General features: G+C 33.3%; 1 protein-coding gene across 4 annotated transcripts in view; it reads right to left on the bottom strand.

Moving 5' to 3' along the window:
• Window positions 1–18,537, bottom strand: part of LOC121425641 (regulator of G-protein signaling 12-like) — a 67,618-nt gene that overhangs the window by 15,916 nt on the left and 33,165 nt on the right. For 3 of the 4 annotated variants that reach the window (XM_041621773.1, XM_041621768.1, XM_041621771.1), the window contains exons 6-12: window positions 16,952–17,098; window positions 12,523–12,834; window positions 10,731–10,763; window positions 6,109–6,178; window positions 4,352–4,384; window positions 1,958–2,037; window positions 974–1,138 (exon numbers count right to left, since the gene is read on the bottom strand). In XM_041621773.1, the coding sequence (XP_041477707.1) occupies window positions 974–1,138; window positions 1,958–2,037; window positions 4,352–4,384; window positions 6,109–6,178; window positions 10,731–10,763; window positions 12,523–12,834; window positions 16,952–17,098 (840 nt within the window). The remainder of the gene's footprint in view (window positions 1–973; window positions 1,139–1,957; window positions 2,038–4,351; window positions 4,385–6,108; window positions 6,179–10,730; window positions 10,764–12,522; window positions 12,835–16,951; window positions 17,099–18,537) is intronic. The other variant, XM_041621772.1, reaches the window with a different exon arrangement.

Genomic DNA, 18,537 nt, shown 5'->3' with positions numbered 1-18,537 from the left:
GAGAGAAACACAAAGGAAAAAAGAAGAAAATACGGAAAGAGAGAGATGACTATAAATGGTAAGAAAAGAACTTTTACTTTCCTTTTTATGGAAGATCGATCAAAATGGTATGACCCTCATGCCACAACACGTCAAACAATTTAAATCAAAATAAATATCCAAAAATCTACTTCTTTACAAAACAAAGCCCCACCAATCAAATTTCTAACATAACGATGCTACCTATGTATTAATAAACAAGTAAATTATACCCATATTTTATCATCACATCAAAAAAGCAACACTATCACGCAGTATCCCATACTTCCACTAAAAATTATTACTCAACACGGCAACTTTTTCTTTTTAATATGCTTTCACTTTCTAACATTGTTTACACGAGGTTCATCAAACTTTGGCATTTTCGTAATCTCTGAAATATCCTACTTTCAATTCATTCAAAGACAGCTTGATACTATAGAACAAGACCTGCCTGAAAATTGCTATTGAGTTTTCAATAGCAAATCATGGTCAAAGTACAGTCTCTGTTCATTAAAATTTGAATCATTCATCTTTCAGAATCATCACCATTGTGATTCTATACTGAAACAATATATACACGTCTGCCATAATTGCTAATAACAAGCAACAGTATCATTCTTTCAACTATATTAAAGGTAAACACTGCGGTGAATATATTGGACAGTTTGCTCATGTATCATTTTAATTTGTTTATCGATGCCTTTTCATAATCCATGCCTTGAAACCAAGCATTTTCTGTGATGTTCATTCATTTCAAACTACTCAGAATATCACAATCTGAAATGAATGAATTATGACAAGATTATTTGTTTTGCAATTTGTGCAAGAATACATATCTAGAAATAAATAATATGCATAAATTTCCCTATCATTTCTGTAATGGTGATGAACATGACCAGCATAAACATCACCACACCATCACCAGCAGAAGCGGCATCATCATCATGCCTACCTCTTTCGTATCGTTGAGGAAGATCTCCACATTCTGGAGCCCCAGTCCTCTCTCTTCAAGGAGGGGTATTAGGATCCCTCGGACCGACTGCTGGGGGTCAGGGGTCAAGGTGAGTATCTCGTTGTTGGGGAAGATCATATGAAAGCATCGGTTCATATCCACAAACTAAAAGAAGAAATACACCAAGAGGGATAGCGTAATTTAGATGTATATGTAAAGACTTTAAATTTTTATAGTTTTAGGGAAAGGGCAATTTTTATTCAATTACAGTAAAAATGGGGAAAATGAGAAAAATTATGAAATTGCACATATCTATCCTAAGCCAAAGAAACGGGCAATAAAGCCAATCAGCATCAATGTATTCAAGGCCTTGGCCTTGGATAATTCAAGCACTGCATGTATATGGTTAGTGAATTCAAAGAGAGAGTTGTTTACAGTAAATCGATAAAAAAGAGCGGGGGGGGGGGGCTTGGAAATGACGAAAGGAGAGTGAAAGAAAAAAAGAGCAGAAGGGAAGGAAATAAAGAAAGAGATGGAAAGGGAGAGAGGTGGAATAAAGGGAAGTGGGGAGGGGAGCATCGAGATTGGAGAGAAAGCGATAGAAAGGAGGAGGCAAAACAGGGGAAAGAAGGATAGAAGGAATAAGAGGAAGAGGAAATCAGGAGGGAAAAGGAAAGATAGAACATAGTAAGATAGAAAAGAGGAAGGGAAAAAATGAAAAGGAGAAGGGAAAATAGGAGATAGGAAAATGGGGTTATGAAAGGATTAATAATGTGAGAGTGAACAGGGAATACTACTCGGAAATGAAAGTGATAGTTGAATAATCAAGATAGAACCTGACATAGTTTTATCACTTTGAAAATCCCCAACGATTGTCATTTTCTTCAAACGATTGGAGCCTTGACAAATGCTAGTATCAACAGCAGATGACTTCATTCAGCAACCCATGCACCTAAAAAAAGGTCTCTCCCTATGTGGCTTTACCTTGTCACCGGCAGGTCTGAAATCACTGCTGGTTATCGAGCTATGACGACTGCTTACGCTCGTATCCTCATTGCCAGAACCTACAAATTACACAAAGCAACAAAATCAATTAAAACTAGAAGTCATTTCATGGAGGCATTACATCATTTAAACAGAAAAGTAAAATAATACAATGTGAATACAATATAGTACACACAGGCAGAGGAATGTAATCGGTCTGTAAATGTTGCATTTTCAAGTTGTGTAATTGATCTATTTAAAAGTATGTGTGTTAAACTATCTGATTCCCTCTTGAGAAGGTGAAATGATACAAATATTTATCAAATGAGCAAGTGTTGACTTTCGTCTCATTATTACTTCCGATCTATAAATGGATATTTAGTTAAACTTCAAGGCTAAACTAATATCAAATTGACATGTTTCTCATTTTTTCATTATTAATTTCTTCATGAATTATGAGAGCAGCCGTTAGCAGGTGATGTTCTCTGTAAGGAGTAGGACTGACAATACACAGGGCTCCTTCCCCCACCCAAGGACAAAACTATCTGAAAAAAGATACATGTATACACAGCCCCTAAAATGATGTAATCATCTCTCTAACTGTAAGAGAATTTTTTTCAGACGAGTTTGCAAGTGGGGGACAAGGGGGAGGGGGTAAAATATAGCAGTATATAAATGTGCCCTCATGAAGGTCACTTTCACCATGTTCTCTCATTTCTATACAAACTATTTCAGAGGCCTGTTGTATAAAACTTTTTACCTGAGAAAATTCTGGTAAAAACTTAAAAGTAGGGTTAGTCTGTTTTCTGCCATTGACTTTAACATGAGCAAAAACTCCGGTAAAAACAACCTGAGTTTTCTCAGGTAAAAAGTTTTATGCAACTGGCCCCAGGATTGTGAATAGCATAAAAATTTCAGCGGCAAATCTTGATAATTTTGAAAAGGCTACATAACATCAATTGCCATTAAGTCCAATCTCTTGCAAGAAATTTGTAAAATAATAATACAAAAAAAATTGAAAAAAAATGTGAATGTGCTGAATAAGTAACAGATTTAAAGGGATGGTCCGGGCTGAAAATATAAAAATAAAATAAAAATAGAGTAAAATTCACAGAGCAAAATGCTGAAAATTTCATCAAAATCAGATACCAAATAACAAGTTATTGAATTTTATCAAATATAGAAATCAATATTAATAATGTAATAAATCAATATTTTGTGAAAAAGTTATATGCACTTCATCATGAATATTCATTAGGTGGGCTGATGTCACATCCCCACTTTCCCTTTTCTTATGTTATTACATAAAATAAAAATTGTTTCATTTTTTCATACATGTGTAAAAATGATGTGTCTCCATTATGATCATATAAGTTGCAGCAATAAATAACTAATGCACTCGATCAGTTTTCAATTCAATTGTTTTAGTTCTTGGTTGACAAATGTTAAATAAACCTAATTTCATATAATAAAAAAAGAACAAAAAGAACATCATCAGCCCACCTAATGAATTCATGAAGACATGCCTCAAACTATTTCACCGGAATAATGCAAATCTTTCAAATTCAGTATCTTTGTTATTTGTCATCAGATTTTGATCAAATTTTCAGCATTTTGCTCTGTGAATTTTACTCTGTTTATTGAAACATAAATATTTCCAGCCTGTCCTATCCCTACATAAATTCTGAGAAATACTGGCTCATTTGGCTGAGAAAGGGTACACATGTTGACCTCATGATTGGACATATTGCTGTGTCATTGTTTTAACCACAAGAGGGGGGTAGCTCGTGCTATGAGACAGAGGCCTAAAGGGTAGTGTACTTTTTATTTTTATTTCGATGTTGTGGGGATCGACAAACACCAGACACTTCAGACACCCACAACAGGCCCCAATGCCCATCACCCTATTGGATGAGTAACAGGGCAGGATACCACGAAAAGCATAAGAAGGGAAGATATAAAGAAAAAGGCAGAGTAGGGGCTTAAAAAAGAATATTTGACTTGGATGATAAAGAGACCACCTGTGATTCTGAAAATATCTTTGAATTATTTAGACTTCAAGGTGAATGGAGATTAGGAGTTATGTAAAGAACTCAGACTGATGAAAAATTGAACAATATATCTAAAGCTTCATTTCAAAACAGGGCAAATCAACTTTCGATGAGGTTAAAAGGTATTCATATCTGAAAATTGTTCTTTTATGTTCAAGAAAATTGAATATAACTTGTATAAATTTACATCTTCTTGTTGCACTACCATTTTAAAAATGTTATTGAAATTTTTTTTAAAAGCATAACTCTCATTGTAAAAAATAAGGAACAAAAAAAGATATAGGCCTTTATAATTATGTGACACAGTCTACAACGTGATTTATAAACTGTCACAGATACTCACTTGTTTTATCCTCTTTTCCTTTCTTCTGCTTATCTGTGCAGAGATAAAAATGTGAGTAAAATGGTATAAGCATTATATATAACAGCAAAAAGCTATGTAAGACATTAATCTGGAAGACATTCTTCATCGTCTGTATTCTGGATCATAAAATATGACATTTAGAAAAAAAATGATTGAAACTGTTGCCAATACTGTTGTTACTAATATATGTAGCCTCATGTATTCATTAAAATTCAAATTGAAATGTCATGTCTGAGCACCTTTGATATTCAAAACATAATTTTGATATTAACTTTTGTTTAAGGACACCATAAATTATTCAACAGACTTTTTATTGACCTTATACATGCAATGTAATAGGACAAAAACCTTTTCCCTGATCAATAATTAAATACGTGAGGGCTAGGTAGACTATATTAAATTGTAATTAGTAACGAAGGTGACACAAACGGTAATGATGTATCACTCTCGCTTAGTAATTATATCTTATTAACATTGTGGAAGTCACGTAATAACTGTTAGAAAGTAAAATAAATTGCTACGGTGCAACATTCATTTTCCTCTCTATGGCGATATCAAACTAAATTTATCATAAAAAGTGACCATGTGATATTCTAATAGCATGATTTATTTCAAACAAGAATTACAGAACAACAGATAATTTATTTCAATAGAATGATTTATTTCATTAAAGGTTTATAGAACTTTATACAAAACTAGACTTTCTTTTCTTCAAGTTACTTTGTTATTTTCATCAAATGATGTTTCATTCATGAATAATCAAGCAAATGTAAACCTAGACATTTTTTCTTCAAGTTAATTTGTCATTTTAATAGCATAATTTATTTCATTTAACTTATAGAAAGACCAGTATGTGTTTATAGAAAGACCAGTATGTGTAGACCTAGACTTTTTTCTTCAAATGTGAATGAGATTTGCAAAACACATGATTATAAAACATATCCATTTGATTTTTTTCTTAGTTAATGAAGTAACAAAATGCCAGCGTGGCCTGAAATCTCTTACTGCCAACACATTTTGCAGTCAGATGAAGTAACTTCTAACAAAACTTCTACTTATTTCAATGTTGTTGCTGTAACCTTGTTTCTCAAAATGTTAACAGTCAAGGAAAGTAAAAAAAGGAACATGTCTGTCATAACACTATAGACACAATGAAGGGGCACTATCCTCTGATAAGACTAAATCATTGTTGTTAATTTTGGGGGGGTTTTGCACTCATTTAGCAGAACATTTACACCATATACGTTCAAATATCGGCGGTGTATTTAGTTTGTACATAAAAACATATTTTACAAAATAGTGTCATTTTTCCCTTCCAGAGATTCTGAATTCAAATTGAAAAGTAGTTAATAAATTATTTAGTCAATAAAATTAATAAAAGTAATTATGCTTCGAGATCAGTCACACACTGCTTTTGTTGACACTTTTTTTCCTTGGAGGAGGTTGGTTCATAATCACAGTTAAACCTGGTTTTCAAGGGGCTCACAAATGTTATTGCAAAGGTTGTGGATGGAGACCAACATTCTCATTTCATTTGCCAAGCTCCCAAATGTTTAAGCGCCTGTTTGATGCACTAAGTACATGTAAGATGTGAATATTAAACTATGCTCATTTTTAAAATTCACATCCTTGCAAACCTCTGTGAGCCTCGAAAATCCAAAATTTATGATTGAGATTATTATGACTCCCATGACAAAACTTATTTGGATAAGATCAACAATGTCTTTCAGGCTTACTTCTCCATGGCAGTATTGAACTTCTTTTCTTGTCCTGGTTCTCTTCTTCCTTCTCACTGGGAATGCCATTCTAAAAATAAAGAAAGAAAAATCAAGGATAAGATCGAAATCTGATATATATCCCCCATCGAGAATAATGCAAACATCAATCCTATCCATAACAGGTACACACATTTCCATTGACAAGTTTAAAAAGCAGGATAGATGAACATATTCAACTTGAAATTCTAGACCTTGTTTTATTGAGCTTGTCTCAGAATTCATTAACAAATCAGCCTTCGACCAATCAAATGCATCATTTCAAAAGGTTACAACATAAGCTTGTGCTTTGCAATCAATGATAGCAATTTTGTGAAATAAACCCTGTATTATGCAAATGGAAGTATGATCAGCACAAGCTCTGCATGCTGTAAAATGATTTGTGTAAAAAGAAACACACAATTGAAAGAAGCCAGTTTTTTGCTACAGATTAAAAGCCAATTTTCATTAATGTGTGAAAAATTCATAAAGGATGTGGGATGTTATTGTCAATGTCAAAGTTATGACAAAGTCCAACATTCATATTTTACATTTTAAAAGATTGATACGGTGGTTCAGAAGCATTGTTCTCCCTTAGACTGCATTGCTGAAGATTTTTGCATGTAATCAATTGGTTAGAGGGTTTTTTTTCATTAAGGTTGGTGGGAATAACATTTTAGACTTGCATTTGAATTTCCTACCATTTTGCAAAATACATGTACAGACAATGTACTAGAACCATGTTAGCACATTATTATGAATGCTGAACTTTTTCTATTTACATATGAAAATACAATTACAATATTGTCATCAACTTAAGGATCGCTGTGTAGAATAGTAGAGCAAAGAGCAGATTAAAATAGAGGAAACTGAAACATTTCACAAGAAACCATTTCAAATACATGTATAGGCCTCTAGCAAATAAAAGGAGCTGGTTATTCAATAATCAAATCACTAAATGCTTGATTAATTCTAATGCTGAATACACACTTCAACATATAATCATTCAAATAATTGTTTAAATGATTCTCATAAAACATTGAAATAAAATTTGAAACAAAACACAGCAAAGGCAGAATAAGCAGGTTCAAATATAAAAGCATGAAAAAAAAATCCAAGTATGATTAAAATCTAGCTAATACATAGAAACAGAAACAATAAAACTGGCTGGAATCAATGAAACAATTACGTCTACCCTGGATACGCCCTCACCTAAAAGGTTTGATCATGATTTTCCACAATTATATATAAAATACAAATACCACAGCATAAAGACTGAGCCACAAAGCTTGATACTTCCCCTTCAGATAAAATACATTAATCTCTGTTCCTCATACAGGAAATCACACACTGGCTATCTTTCTTTTTTCTCACTCTCACCTATTCCACTTGTTTTACTTTCTCTCGGTTTCAGCTCACCTTTTTTTTTTTTTTTTACTTATTTCATCCATTTCCTATCCTTACCCTCCCTACCATTTCCTTCCTGGGGTCAAAGGTCATGCTGGATATTATCTGATCTTTAAGATCTGATCTGATTTGATGTATAAAAGAGCGTTTCTTCCTCAAAACTAATCAAAATAATGTATTTTCTTATTCATGTTACAATATTGATGACTAGAGATATGGAAGTATATTCTTCATTTGTAAATAGTGGTTTTCAAGGATGTATGAGGTATATGGTTGTCCATGTAATACAATCTTTTGTTATTCCATAACATATTACTAGCATTTGCTTTTTCACATGATATATAGAGAAAATCATATTCCTTTCTAGGTAGGTACAAAATGAACTATGGATCATTTAGAGGTACTATTCTTTGATAATTTTACTGGCATTTGTTTTTATTTTAATAATAGATAGAGAGCCAAAATTTTAATCCATAACCGACGAAAAAGCGCCTCATGTCACATCCAGATTTTAAAAAAATGTCCAATTGCAATGTTAATTGAATTAATACTTGACAAATTAGTATTCATGATTTCCTTTTTTTTCAAAGGATGAGCTTTTATCAATTAAACATCCAATCATTCATTGCTCATGGATATAACTCATCTACATTAAAAATTAAGTTAGAATAAAAAATATTTCATTACTTTTTTTTATTTTTATGTTACAAATGAGAAATATATATTTAGTACTAACTGGGAGGGGTGAAAAATATTTCCTAACCTTGAAAATAGCAAACTTTCTATCATAAAGGGGACATCGGACATGAATGCATCATTTGAACTTTACAATGAACTTTCTATCACAAAGGGGGTATTACACATGAATGTATATTTTTCATACTTTCATAGATATTCCCTGATCCCTATACTGCCACCCACAGCTCATATGAATCTTATCTATATTCACTCAGGATATTCAGAGTTTCCTTAAAGGTACTGTGATATCAAATATGGGTCATACCAAGTATATCCTGCAGTGTTTATTGCGAGAAAATGGGCACTGAGCCTAGTTAGTAGGCATCAATTCCCAATTTGTTGAAACATGCTATTAAGTGGTATGAATTTTCAGACTACTAGAGCTGAATGGTTTGTGTACTGACGCTTGTCAAAAGCTGAAATTTGCAAGGCAAGATGGAATTTAATCCAGGCTTCTGTGAAGACCCAATAGTTGATTTCAGTATTAATTAGGGTCTGTGACTTTAGACTAGATCGACTGGATTGAGCTAGGAGTGTGTGCACTATCGTAAGTGATCAGTCACTGGTGCTTAGATGTAATGATATTCGTGTAATATTTGTCAACCATTCAGTGTTGTAAAACAATGTAACCCTAAGACTAGATGTGAATCATACAGAATTTTGAAGAAGACAAGGTGTGTGCAACATCATAAAACAGTACAGATATTATGTGTTCTAACTATAACAATTCCTTTTCTATTAAAAAAAATACTATTACTCTGTCATTCACAATGGAAGTTTACTTTTGTGATATTAAATTCAGGGAAAATAATTTTTTCAGGATAGAGAAAAAAAAGGCCCTCTTTCGCTATTCACTATGTGTGATTTCATATTGACACACAAAAAAGATTACTGTTGCTAATGGGAAAAATAAATCCACAATATATTCAAATTTACGAGGAAACATCATGAAAAGTGCAATTACCTTCTCAAGGGAATGATGTTAATTTATCGTGGGAAAATGATTACGTGTTGTTCCATGAATATGTACATAATGTTATGATATCGAGTTTATTAACAAAACAAACAAATATCCCACCAGGAAACAGACCAACCGAACGATGAGTTCATGTATAAAGATAGCGTATGGGAGACATTGAATCACTTTCAAGCGTTGAAAAATGCTAGAAAAAAGAGTTATGCTAATTACTTCAAAGTGACAGTTATTAGAGAATGTTGAAGAGAAGAGAAAGGCTATGAATGTACAACCATCAACCAAAAACTAATCATTTTAGAAACAACATTTATTACAACGGCAACAATTTTTTACACAAAACAGTTCACAATAATGGCACAAAGAAAGGTATGAGAATCACACAAATGATGAAAAGTTAAAAGCAGTAAGAAAGTAAACCTATAAAGATGATATGTAAGGCTACTGAAAATCTTATGCGAGTCTCACCACCTTTTTTTGCACATGCCTTTCCATCATAACCCTCCACTCTTCTGAATAAATCAGACCAACATCTCTAAAGAGCATTTCAAAAATATGTAATTGACTTCTGGCTTGCCTGCACATACTGCACATACACCGTTTCCACTCCTTGGGGAATATTCCAGCAATGAACCATTCCAGTATCATATTGCTATGCTAACGTGGATGATAATATCCTATATGGTATCCATTTAATACCCGGGTGAGGAGTGGCAAATGTAGATTAATGACTTGCCAAAGTCTTTGGAATGGTATGATTTTAACCAAGACCCCATAGTTTTACTGTCTGGAGACTAATTTTTCATCTACAATAGCTCTAGCACATTATCAACATTCATCAATCTATTAGATTCATTTTTTATGTTGGGTGATATACCTCTGGATGTTATGCTGCAAAAAAGTATATTCTTGTATAGATCACACTTTGACAGCAATGAGTTTAAAGTTTTTGGGAACAAATCGATAAGCTGACATCGAGAAACATACTACACTCTTTCAGCACTATACAAGAATATATTCCAGATTCCCTGATAAAAAAAATGGAATGAACTGTGAGAAGAATTAGGAAATGCTAAGAAAATTCAGACAATGTCAATGATCAAAATAAAAAAGATCAATACTTTTCACTGAATCAGAGAACAAAATATTAACTAAAAAGTCCTCTATGTCTGAAAGTATGAAAAGATTTCATAAATAAACACTTTCCAGTCCCATCATGAATAAAACAAAACAAACAAAAGCAAAAATAACAAAAGCTTAGAAAAAAACTAACATTAAAGAAGGGCTCTTCTGCTGACAAAGGGGAAAACAAACCATGAAAGCTTAGAAACAAAATAAATGATTAAAAAAACAATGATGAAAAATTTGACTGAGGGAATAAAAACATGAGCATGCATAGTAAATCCACATCAGTTCAAACCATGCAATGCAAGTATTGGTATATGTACTTGCATGGAAGACAGGCATCCATACCCTTCCTTCATACCTTTTTAATAAACATGTGCCTTTTCTTAACAGTCTGATTGCAGCATTTAAACAACAATGCAATGCATAGGAAAGAATAGACAGAACAAAAGAACAGATTATTAGTGAGTGCATTCACATAAAGAAAGAAATATCCTCATTTAAAAAAGAAATATTAAGGTGCATTTTTATTAAGTGCCCCCTCTCCGTGCAATCATACTTCCTTATTATTCCCACAATTGTTAGGCACCATGCTTTATAGAAATTATATTGTCGGCTTGCCGCAAAAGGGACAGATCAGTTACATTATCATTTTAGAGTTATACTTAAAGGCTTTTCACAGGAAGCTGACAACATTGACCAATGCAGTTAAAGAAATGTGAGTGAATAAGTGTTATTAAAGTGCAGACATGCTTTGTTTTATCTATTCTTAGAATGTTTTAATTAAATAGTTCGCTAACATCAGTGCTGTAGAATGAGAGGTTGAACCAAGTAGTTAAGGACAGCGTACGTTATTTTATGCAAGTTTGCAGTATTTTTTTACCCCTAAAATTCATCTTGCTGAAACTTGATTCTTCCAAATTTTCAGTGAATAACCATCGGGTATTGAGCAAACAGCATTGCCAATTCAATACTGATAGAAGTAAAGACCACTTGTCAATTGGAAAATCATGAACACACTTAAGAGAACAAATGCTAAAATTGCACTGTGCAAAGTAATGCGAATAGGGGGGGGGGGCTGACAGAAAGCTGTTTCAAAGAAATTCAGAATACTATAAAATAGTTAAGACTTGTTATGGATGAGCAATGTTTATCAATATGTACATGTACATCTTGTGATTTTATAAGGAATGTTGTTTTCATTTTTAGATGAATTCACACAATATTAGATACATTGCGAGGTTCTTGCTGCTGTAACTTTTATTGTTACGTACAAATGAACAAACTTATTAATTTCATTTTAACTATACATCAACTTCCATCATCATCAAAAATTTGATATACAATTCATAATATCTGATATCAAACTACATAACATTAGTAATATTAAGTACACAAAGATATGAGAAGAAAAGCACACACTCTATTGCAATGTAAAGAGGAGTTGGGTGGCGAGGGGGAGTAAAACCTCCAATTCAGTGTATAAATAGTTGACACACGTGCATTCAGGTGAGACTTTGTGCTACTTTATGACTTCACCAAAAAGTAAGAGGTATGTCAGTTTTCCACCTTCCAGCTACAGAAATTGATTTATTCTTTGCAGAACTGAACAACTTTAACCGAAGGCATATTTGAATTTTCTTATGACTAATTTTTTTTGACAAATACGATAAAATGAATTATGCAAGAAAAAGAAATCTGCCAAATAAATTATGGAGCAACTTTGTGACCATAATGCAGAAGGGACAGAATATTAAAAGTTGATTTTGCTAATCAATAAACATTATTTTACATTGACAATCACCGTTTATGTGTCTCAGATTCATTTGGTGGTGCATAAATGTTAAGGTTTTAAAATTTCACAACTCACTGACATCCAATTTTTTCAGTTGTAGTTGAATTTTACAACAAATCTTTCACCACTTGCAAAGTTTTCAAACAATGTATCAAACATTTGATAAACCAAGTTTTGGAATTTCAAGACTCACAAGAATATTTTTCTCCAGTTGCGTGTTAGATTAATAAAACCTTCACCACTTGCATAATTTTCACCAAAACAGGGGAAAACTTGAGGTTTTAGTTGTGGCTAGACACTCCTAGAAGGTGGTTGTTTACTGTGAGAGACACTCATCAATACCCATACTCTGTCTCACCCTGTTTGATTCTCTCTTGTTTCCGCTCTTCTTCCTCTCCATCCTGTCCTTGACCGTTCCTCCTAGCATCACCCCTCCATTCTTCTCTCCTCCTTTCTCATAGCTGCTGCTCTCACTACTCATCCCACCGCTGCCACCATGAACTCCGCCGCTGTCCTCAAGGTCACCCGCAGAGGGTTCTGAGTCACCGGTTGGGACCGTCTCCAGGCTGATGGGAAGGGGCAGGCCACCCATCTCAGCCAGGACGCAGTCCTGGTAGAGCTTGCTCTTGAGGAAGCGAGAGTAGCTGTCAAACTTCATGAGCTTGAAGATCTAGATGGGGGATATGATCGATCGATTCATGATTAACAGAGATATTTAGAACTATGTTATCTATTTTTGCATGATATCATGAGGCATCAAATTTCACATAAGACTGTACAAGGATATATTGGATCAAATACATGTACATTAAAAAATACTTTTATCAAACACATCAACATTATTCCTTAGATGTTGAAAATTGACAAGATATCTCGATCAAATAGATTTTCCGGAATAAATACTGGAAATACTGGTAAATGTAATGTCTATTATGGTTTTTAATTGACTGAGAATCCTGTAGCGCAGCCTGAAGGCAGTAGTTACCAGCTTTCTTTACGTCCTTTTTTTTTTTACAATGCACCTTGTAGGAAACCAATTTCACATACTTTATGCAATAAGGTTCATATGAAAGATAAACATTTTGATATATCTTAAACAGTGGAAAAATCAATTTTGTGAATTAGACTGGTTGTGCTCCCCTACAGTGAAGTATACAAATCTGTTGATATGTTTATTTAAATTTACCAACAAATTTTTTATCAAAAATATTGATACAAAAAAATTAATCCTTCAGAGTACAGTGTGTGAAATCTTTTCACTTGCCATTTTATACATTATATACAAAATGCAAGTTTGATAAGCTTATCTAGTTAAGATGAAGATGATAAACTTTAAAAACTTTCATTTCACTATTAAAGAGGGATAAATTTTACACCATCTTCACTACATGAAAGCAATATTTAAAACCATTCATCACCATCAGACAAGTCCATACAGTGAAGACATTTAAAGGTAAAAACTAATTACTTTTCCACACCATACATCAAAGTTTTCTGTTTTGGCCTGTGACCCAAGACTGCCCTCAGAAATGGGATTACCTTGCAAACAGAATCATCATGTACATAGTCAAGATGCCATACTAATGCAAGCCAATATTCAATTGCTTAAACCTGACCTTAATGGTTTTTACATGGACCGGTGCAATTTCTTACTATGAAAGTGATTGCTAAATGATATAATCTATAAGCATCATTGGGTCCCTGTCGGCATGTACGTTTTTTTTGGGGGGGAGGGATCTTATCCAGTTACTTTAAAGCTTGATTCCACTGCTGATTACTTAAGAAATATTAAGAGTGCAACAGGATGCTCCGGTACTTTTTACAAAGTGTTACTCTATATCTCAAGCTAAGTGCTTCCGCTTAATCTCTGACTCCTAGTGACCCGTAGACAAATTCTCTTAGCTACTCTTGTCAATTGCAAGCACGCATATCTTTATAAACAGAAATATGCAATTTGGGGGTTGGTAATCCTGTGCAACAAATTTTTCACAGTAATAATCAATGCAAATTAGTTATTGACATTTACATAGCTGTGCATGTGATATGGATATCATTAAGAGTTTGGAAAGGGATAGTAGACAATGGTGAGCGCAGCCCAAGGGAGCGTTTCATAAAAGTTCTTGTCGGACATTTTATCCAACAAATCCCATTCTATCTGACAGTTACCATAGTAACAGTGCTTCTGAGCAAAATCAGGGGAATTTGTCAGATCTGACAACTTGTTGGACGAAAATGCTTAAGAAATACTCCCTAGGACCAAAGACTTTGGCGTGCTTTCACCAATGGCATATGCTAGGGGGAGTGACGGACCGTAAGGTTCTGGATAAATGTTTTGTGAAAATAATAATCATTGTGTGCTCATTATACCACATTACACTGAATATATCTCAAATATTTTTATGAAGAAAGTAATCACTTTGTGTTTGGCAGTTACAAATATATTACACTCTACGTAATATGCAATATGATACATAAAGTGATTATGGGTACACTTGGTAATACAGTGTAATAGAAATCATTTGGTGCTTGACGGAAATAATATTGAAATACAATACATTTGCTTCATAATATATTGTGTGTGTAATATTTCCTCTACTGTATGTACATGTATAATGGTGGATAAAGGTAAAGGATGCTATGCTGCAGACTGGACTTCCTTTCCCATACCACTCAGCATTGTTTGGCCTACGATTAGTTTCCGTCACCAGTTTATCTTTGTATGCGCAAAGAGAGATCCAACATGTGAAAACTTACATCATTTTGTACATCTGGGACTGATTGCTATTTTTTTTTTGGGGTCATAAAAAAGGAAAGGATGAAAGTTTTGACCTGGCTTGAAAATTGCAATGTTTAGAAATTTCCTTATCATAAGAATGTAATGATTAATCAAGAACATAGTGCAATAATGCTCGATCCTATATCATGCTAGATTCCTTTTTTTATTTGTAACTCTTTCCTTGGACATTGAAAAAAATATGCTCATCTACCTGGTATACTGCATGCATTAATGTATCAAGTTCAATGCATAACATATCCAATTTCATGACACACTGAAGTACGCTAAACTGAAAACGTGTTAATTTGAGGAAATACAGATAGTAATGAAAATTACCTATGACAATCGCATTAAAGCTTAACAATCCTCTCTTACAAGGACATACATACAAGAATTAAGCAATTAAATATTTTGAACAGGAAGTATTACTGATGTGAAATGAAGAATAGGACTATTGAAATATGATTGATCTATCATATGAAAACAGAAATGGGAAGTTTATGGCACATTCAATCTGTTGGCACAGATAAATTGAAAGACAAGTATTGTTCGGGTTTGAAGTCCATTGACCATGCACATATTATATTCCTACTAATAGTAAACAGTGTTGGGAGGTGTTTTATAAAGCTGTTCATTTAGTTATGCATGACTTTGTAAAAGAATGAAAAAATGTACGGCAAACTAATATTGCTTTTTCAAAATTACAGTCACATCTGCAAAAAATGAAATATTAAAAAAAACACATGCTATTTGACATAATTTAATCAAACTGATTTAGTCATGCTCATGCTTTATATCTTAGGCTTATATTTTGGCACTTCATACTCCAGTCTGATGTAAATTCATATCTAACTCAACAACAGGTTTGTGAAAACAACCCTGCTGTTAAGACAAGAGGACATACAATGTAACACGAAGCACATGAATACCAATACTAGTTAATCATGAAAAGTAATGTATAGGCTGGCATTTTGAAATTCAGCTTTTAAACATATAACATGGTTTAATGCTGTGATTCAACCATGGGTAGTTAAAGGACAAGTCCACCCCAACAAAAACTTGATTTGAATAAAAAGAAAAAAAATCAACAAGCATAACACTGAAAATTTCATCAAAAACGGATGTAGAATAAGAAATTTATGGCATTTTAAAGTTTCGCTTCATTTCACAAAACAGTTATATGCACGTATCAGTCAGTATGCAAATGAGGAACTGATGACATCACTCACTCACTATTTCTTTTGTATTTTATTATATGAAATATGAAATATTTTTATTTTCTCGTCATTGTCATGTGAAATGAAGATTCATTCCTTCCTGAACACGTGGAATTCCATTATTTTAACATTTTGTGCTTCAGGCAAGGAGGTCCTAATCCTCAAAATTCGTAAAAATTGAAATATTGTATAATTCAAACAATAAAAAACAAAAGAAATAGTGAGTGAGTGAGTGACATCATCGACTCTCTCATTTGGACGTAACTGGCTCATTCATATAACTATTTTGTTAAAAATAAGTGAAACTTCGAAATGTCATAACTTTCTTATTTTACATCCAATTTTTATAAAATTTTCAACATTGTGCTTGTCTGATTTTTCTCTATTGATTCAAATCAACATTTTTCTGAGGTGGACTTGACCTTTAAAGAAGACAGAATCACCAAATTAACACCTTTCCAAGCATCTCCAAGAGAGAAGTTAACCTTAAAAAAAAAGCAACCTATTCAAAATGTTCACAACCCAAGCACAAAAAGTTATGATCAAAGATTAAACATAGATTGCTTCAGCATTGGTTCCAGGTGGGTGTTTCATAAAGCTGTTCAAAAGGGCGACTTGAAGAACAACTGGTGATCCTTTCTTGTGGTAAATATGCACCATTCAATGTTCATTGGTGATAGCTTAGCGTGTAAGAAAGGTTCACCAGTTGTCCTTAAAGTTTAACTTATGAACAGCTTTATGAAACACCCTCCAGGTTTCACTGTATTCACAGTGACCTTTAACCTCTGACATACTTGCAATTGCTGCACTTTGTACATTTCAGGCGTTGGATTCTTCATAGCATCTTCTACCATAGACCGTGCGCCACTGTCTAAGTTGACAGGCATAAGTGCCTTGGACGCCAAATGTTTGTTGTAGATCTCCTGTGCTGTTCTTTGAAGCTACAGAGATGAACAGATAAGGTAGAAATTATGAATGTTACTTTAAAGGACAATTCCATCTCAACACAATGTTGATTCAAACAAAAAGAGAAAAATCCAAAAGGCATAACACTGAAAATTTCATCCAAATAGGATGTAAAATAAGAAAGACATGACATTTTGAAGTTTCCCTTCATTTTATAAATTAGTTATATGCACATCCGGTCGTTATGCAAAGGGGGAACTGATGAAATCACTCACTCACTGTCTTTTGTGTTTTATTATATGAAATATGAAATATTCTTATTTTTTCATCATTGTCCTGTGAAACAAAGTTTTATTTCTCCCTGAACATGTGGCATTACCATTGTTTAACATGTTTTGATTCAGTGAAGTCAGTTCTTATTGTCAAATCTGTAAAAATTGAAATATTGTATAATTCCAACAATAACAAACAAAATAGTGAGTGAGGGACATCATCGATTCTCTTATTTGCATGTGGCTAAATTGTGCATATAACTATTTTTGTGAAAAATAAGTGAAAATTTAAAATGTCATAACTTTCTTATTTTACATCCGATTTTGATGAAATTTTCAGCATTATGCTTGTCTAATTTTTCTCTTTTGATTCATATAAAAAAAATTTCTGAGGTGGACTTGACCTCTAAATGTAAAGAAATGATACAAGTAACACCTCATGGAGACATCTTTCATGAATATTCATCAATATCAATATTTTGAACAGTTAATATAAATATACATTATGCAGTGGTAATATAAATCAAGTAGGCCTACATGGTTCTCAAAACTTATTTTACGAGAGGCATAAAAAGTGTTCAGCATTGTCAAGAAAATATAGGAGAGGGGAATTTATGAGACAAGACAACAAACAAGATAAGACCCAGTATTTAGCCTTCCCGTCCTCTCATGCTAATTTTCAGCGTTTTTCCTAGACAACAGTTCCTTGTCATTTTGTTGTTTTTTAAACTTATAAACACCTTTAAAACATTTAAAATAGAATGTCTTTAACATGTTAACATTATGTGAATAATAAACATTGCATCTAAAAAACGTTAATTTACCAAAAGACCCAGATTACACTGCTGCCACAATAATTCAATCGCAAGCAGCCAAAATTTATAGGACGATGCTCCATCTATGCAGATGATTATGAGTTTTTCATAGGACTAAGTTAAAGAAGTAGTACAAAATCAGCATGGAAACTATCATAGGGGAAAGCAATTTACCCTAAGTTGATCACAATTACCGTGTTTACACGCTGCATCGGCTCGCGGTGCAGAACCACGAGCCGATGCAGAATCTGCTTTTTGTTACCTGTAAACGCGATTAACTTGCATTGGCTCTTGTTGAATAATCGGCAATTTTGCACCCCAAAGTAGTAGTTTCTGAACCGCAAGCCGATGCAGGATCGCCCTTTTTCTACGTGCAAACAGTAAGCC

The sequence above is a fragment of the Lytechinus variegatus genome, chromosome 12, assembly GCF_018143015.1.
Source record: "Lytechinus variegatus isolate NC3 chromosome 12, Lvar_3.0, whole genome shotgun sequence".
Lineage (NCBI taxonomy): Eukaryota > Metazoa > Echinodermata > Echinoidea > Temnopleuroida > Toxopneustidae > Lytechinus > Lytechinus variegatus.
Note: the sequence above shows the minus strand (reverse complement) of the source record. Positions and strands in the feature narration are given on the sequence as shown.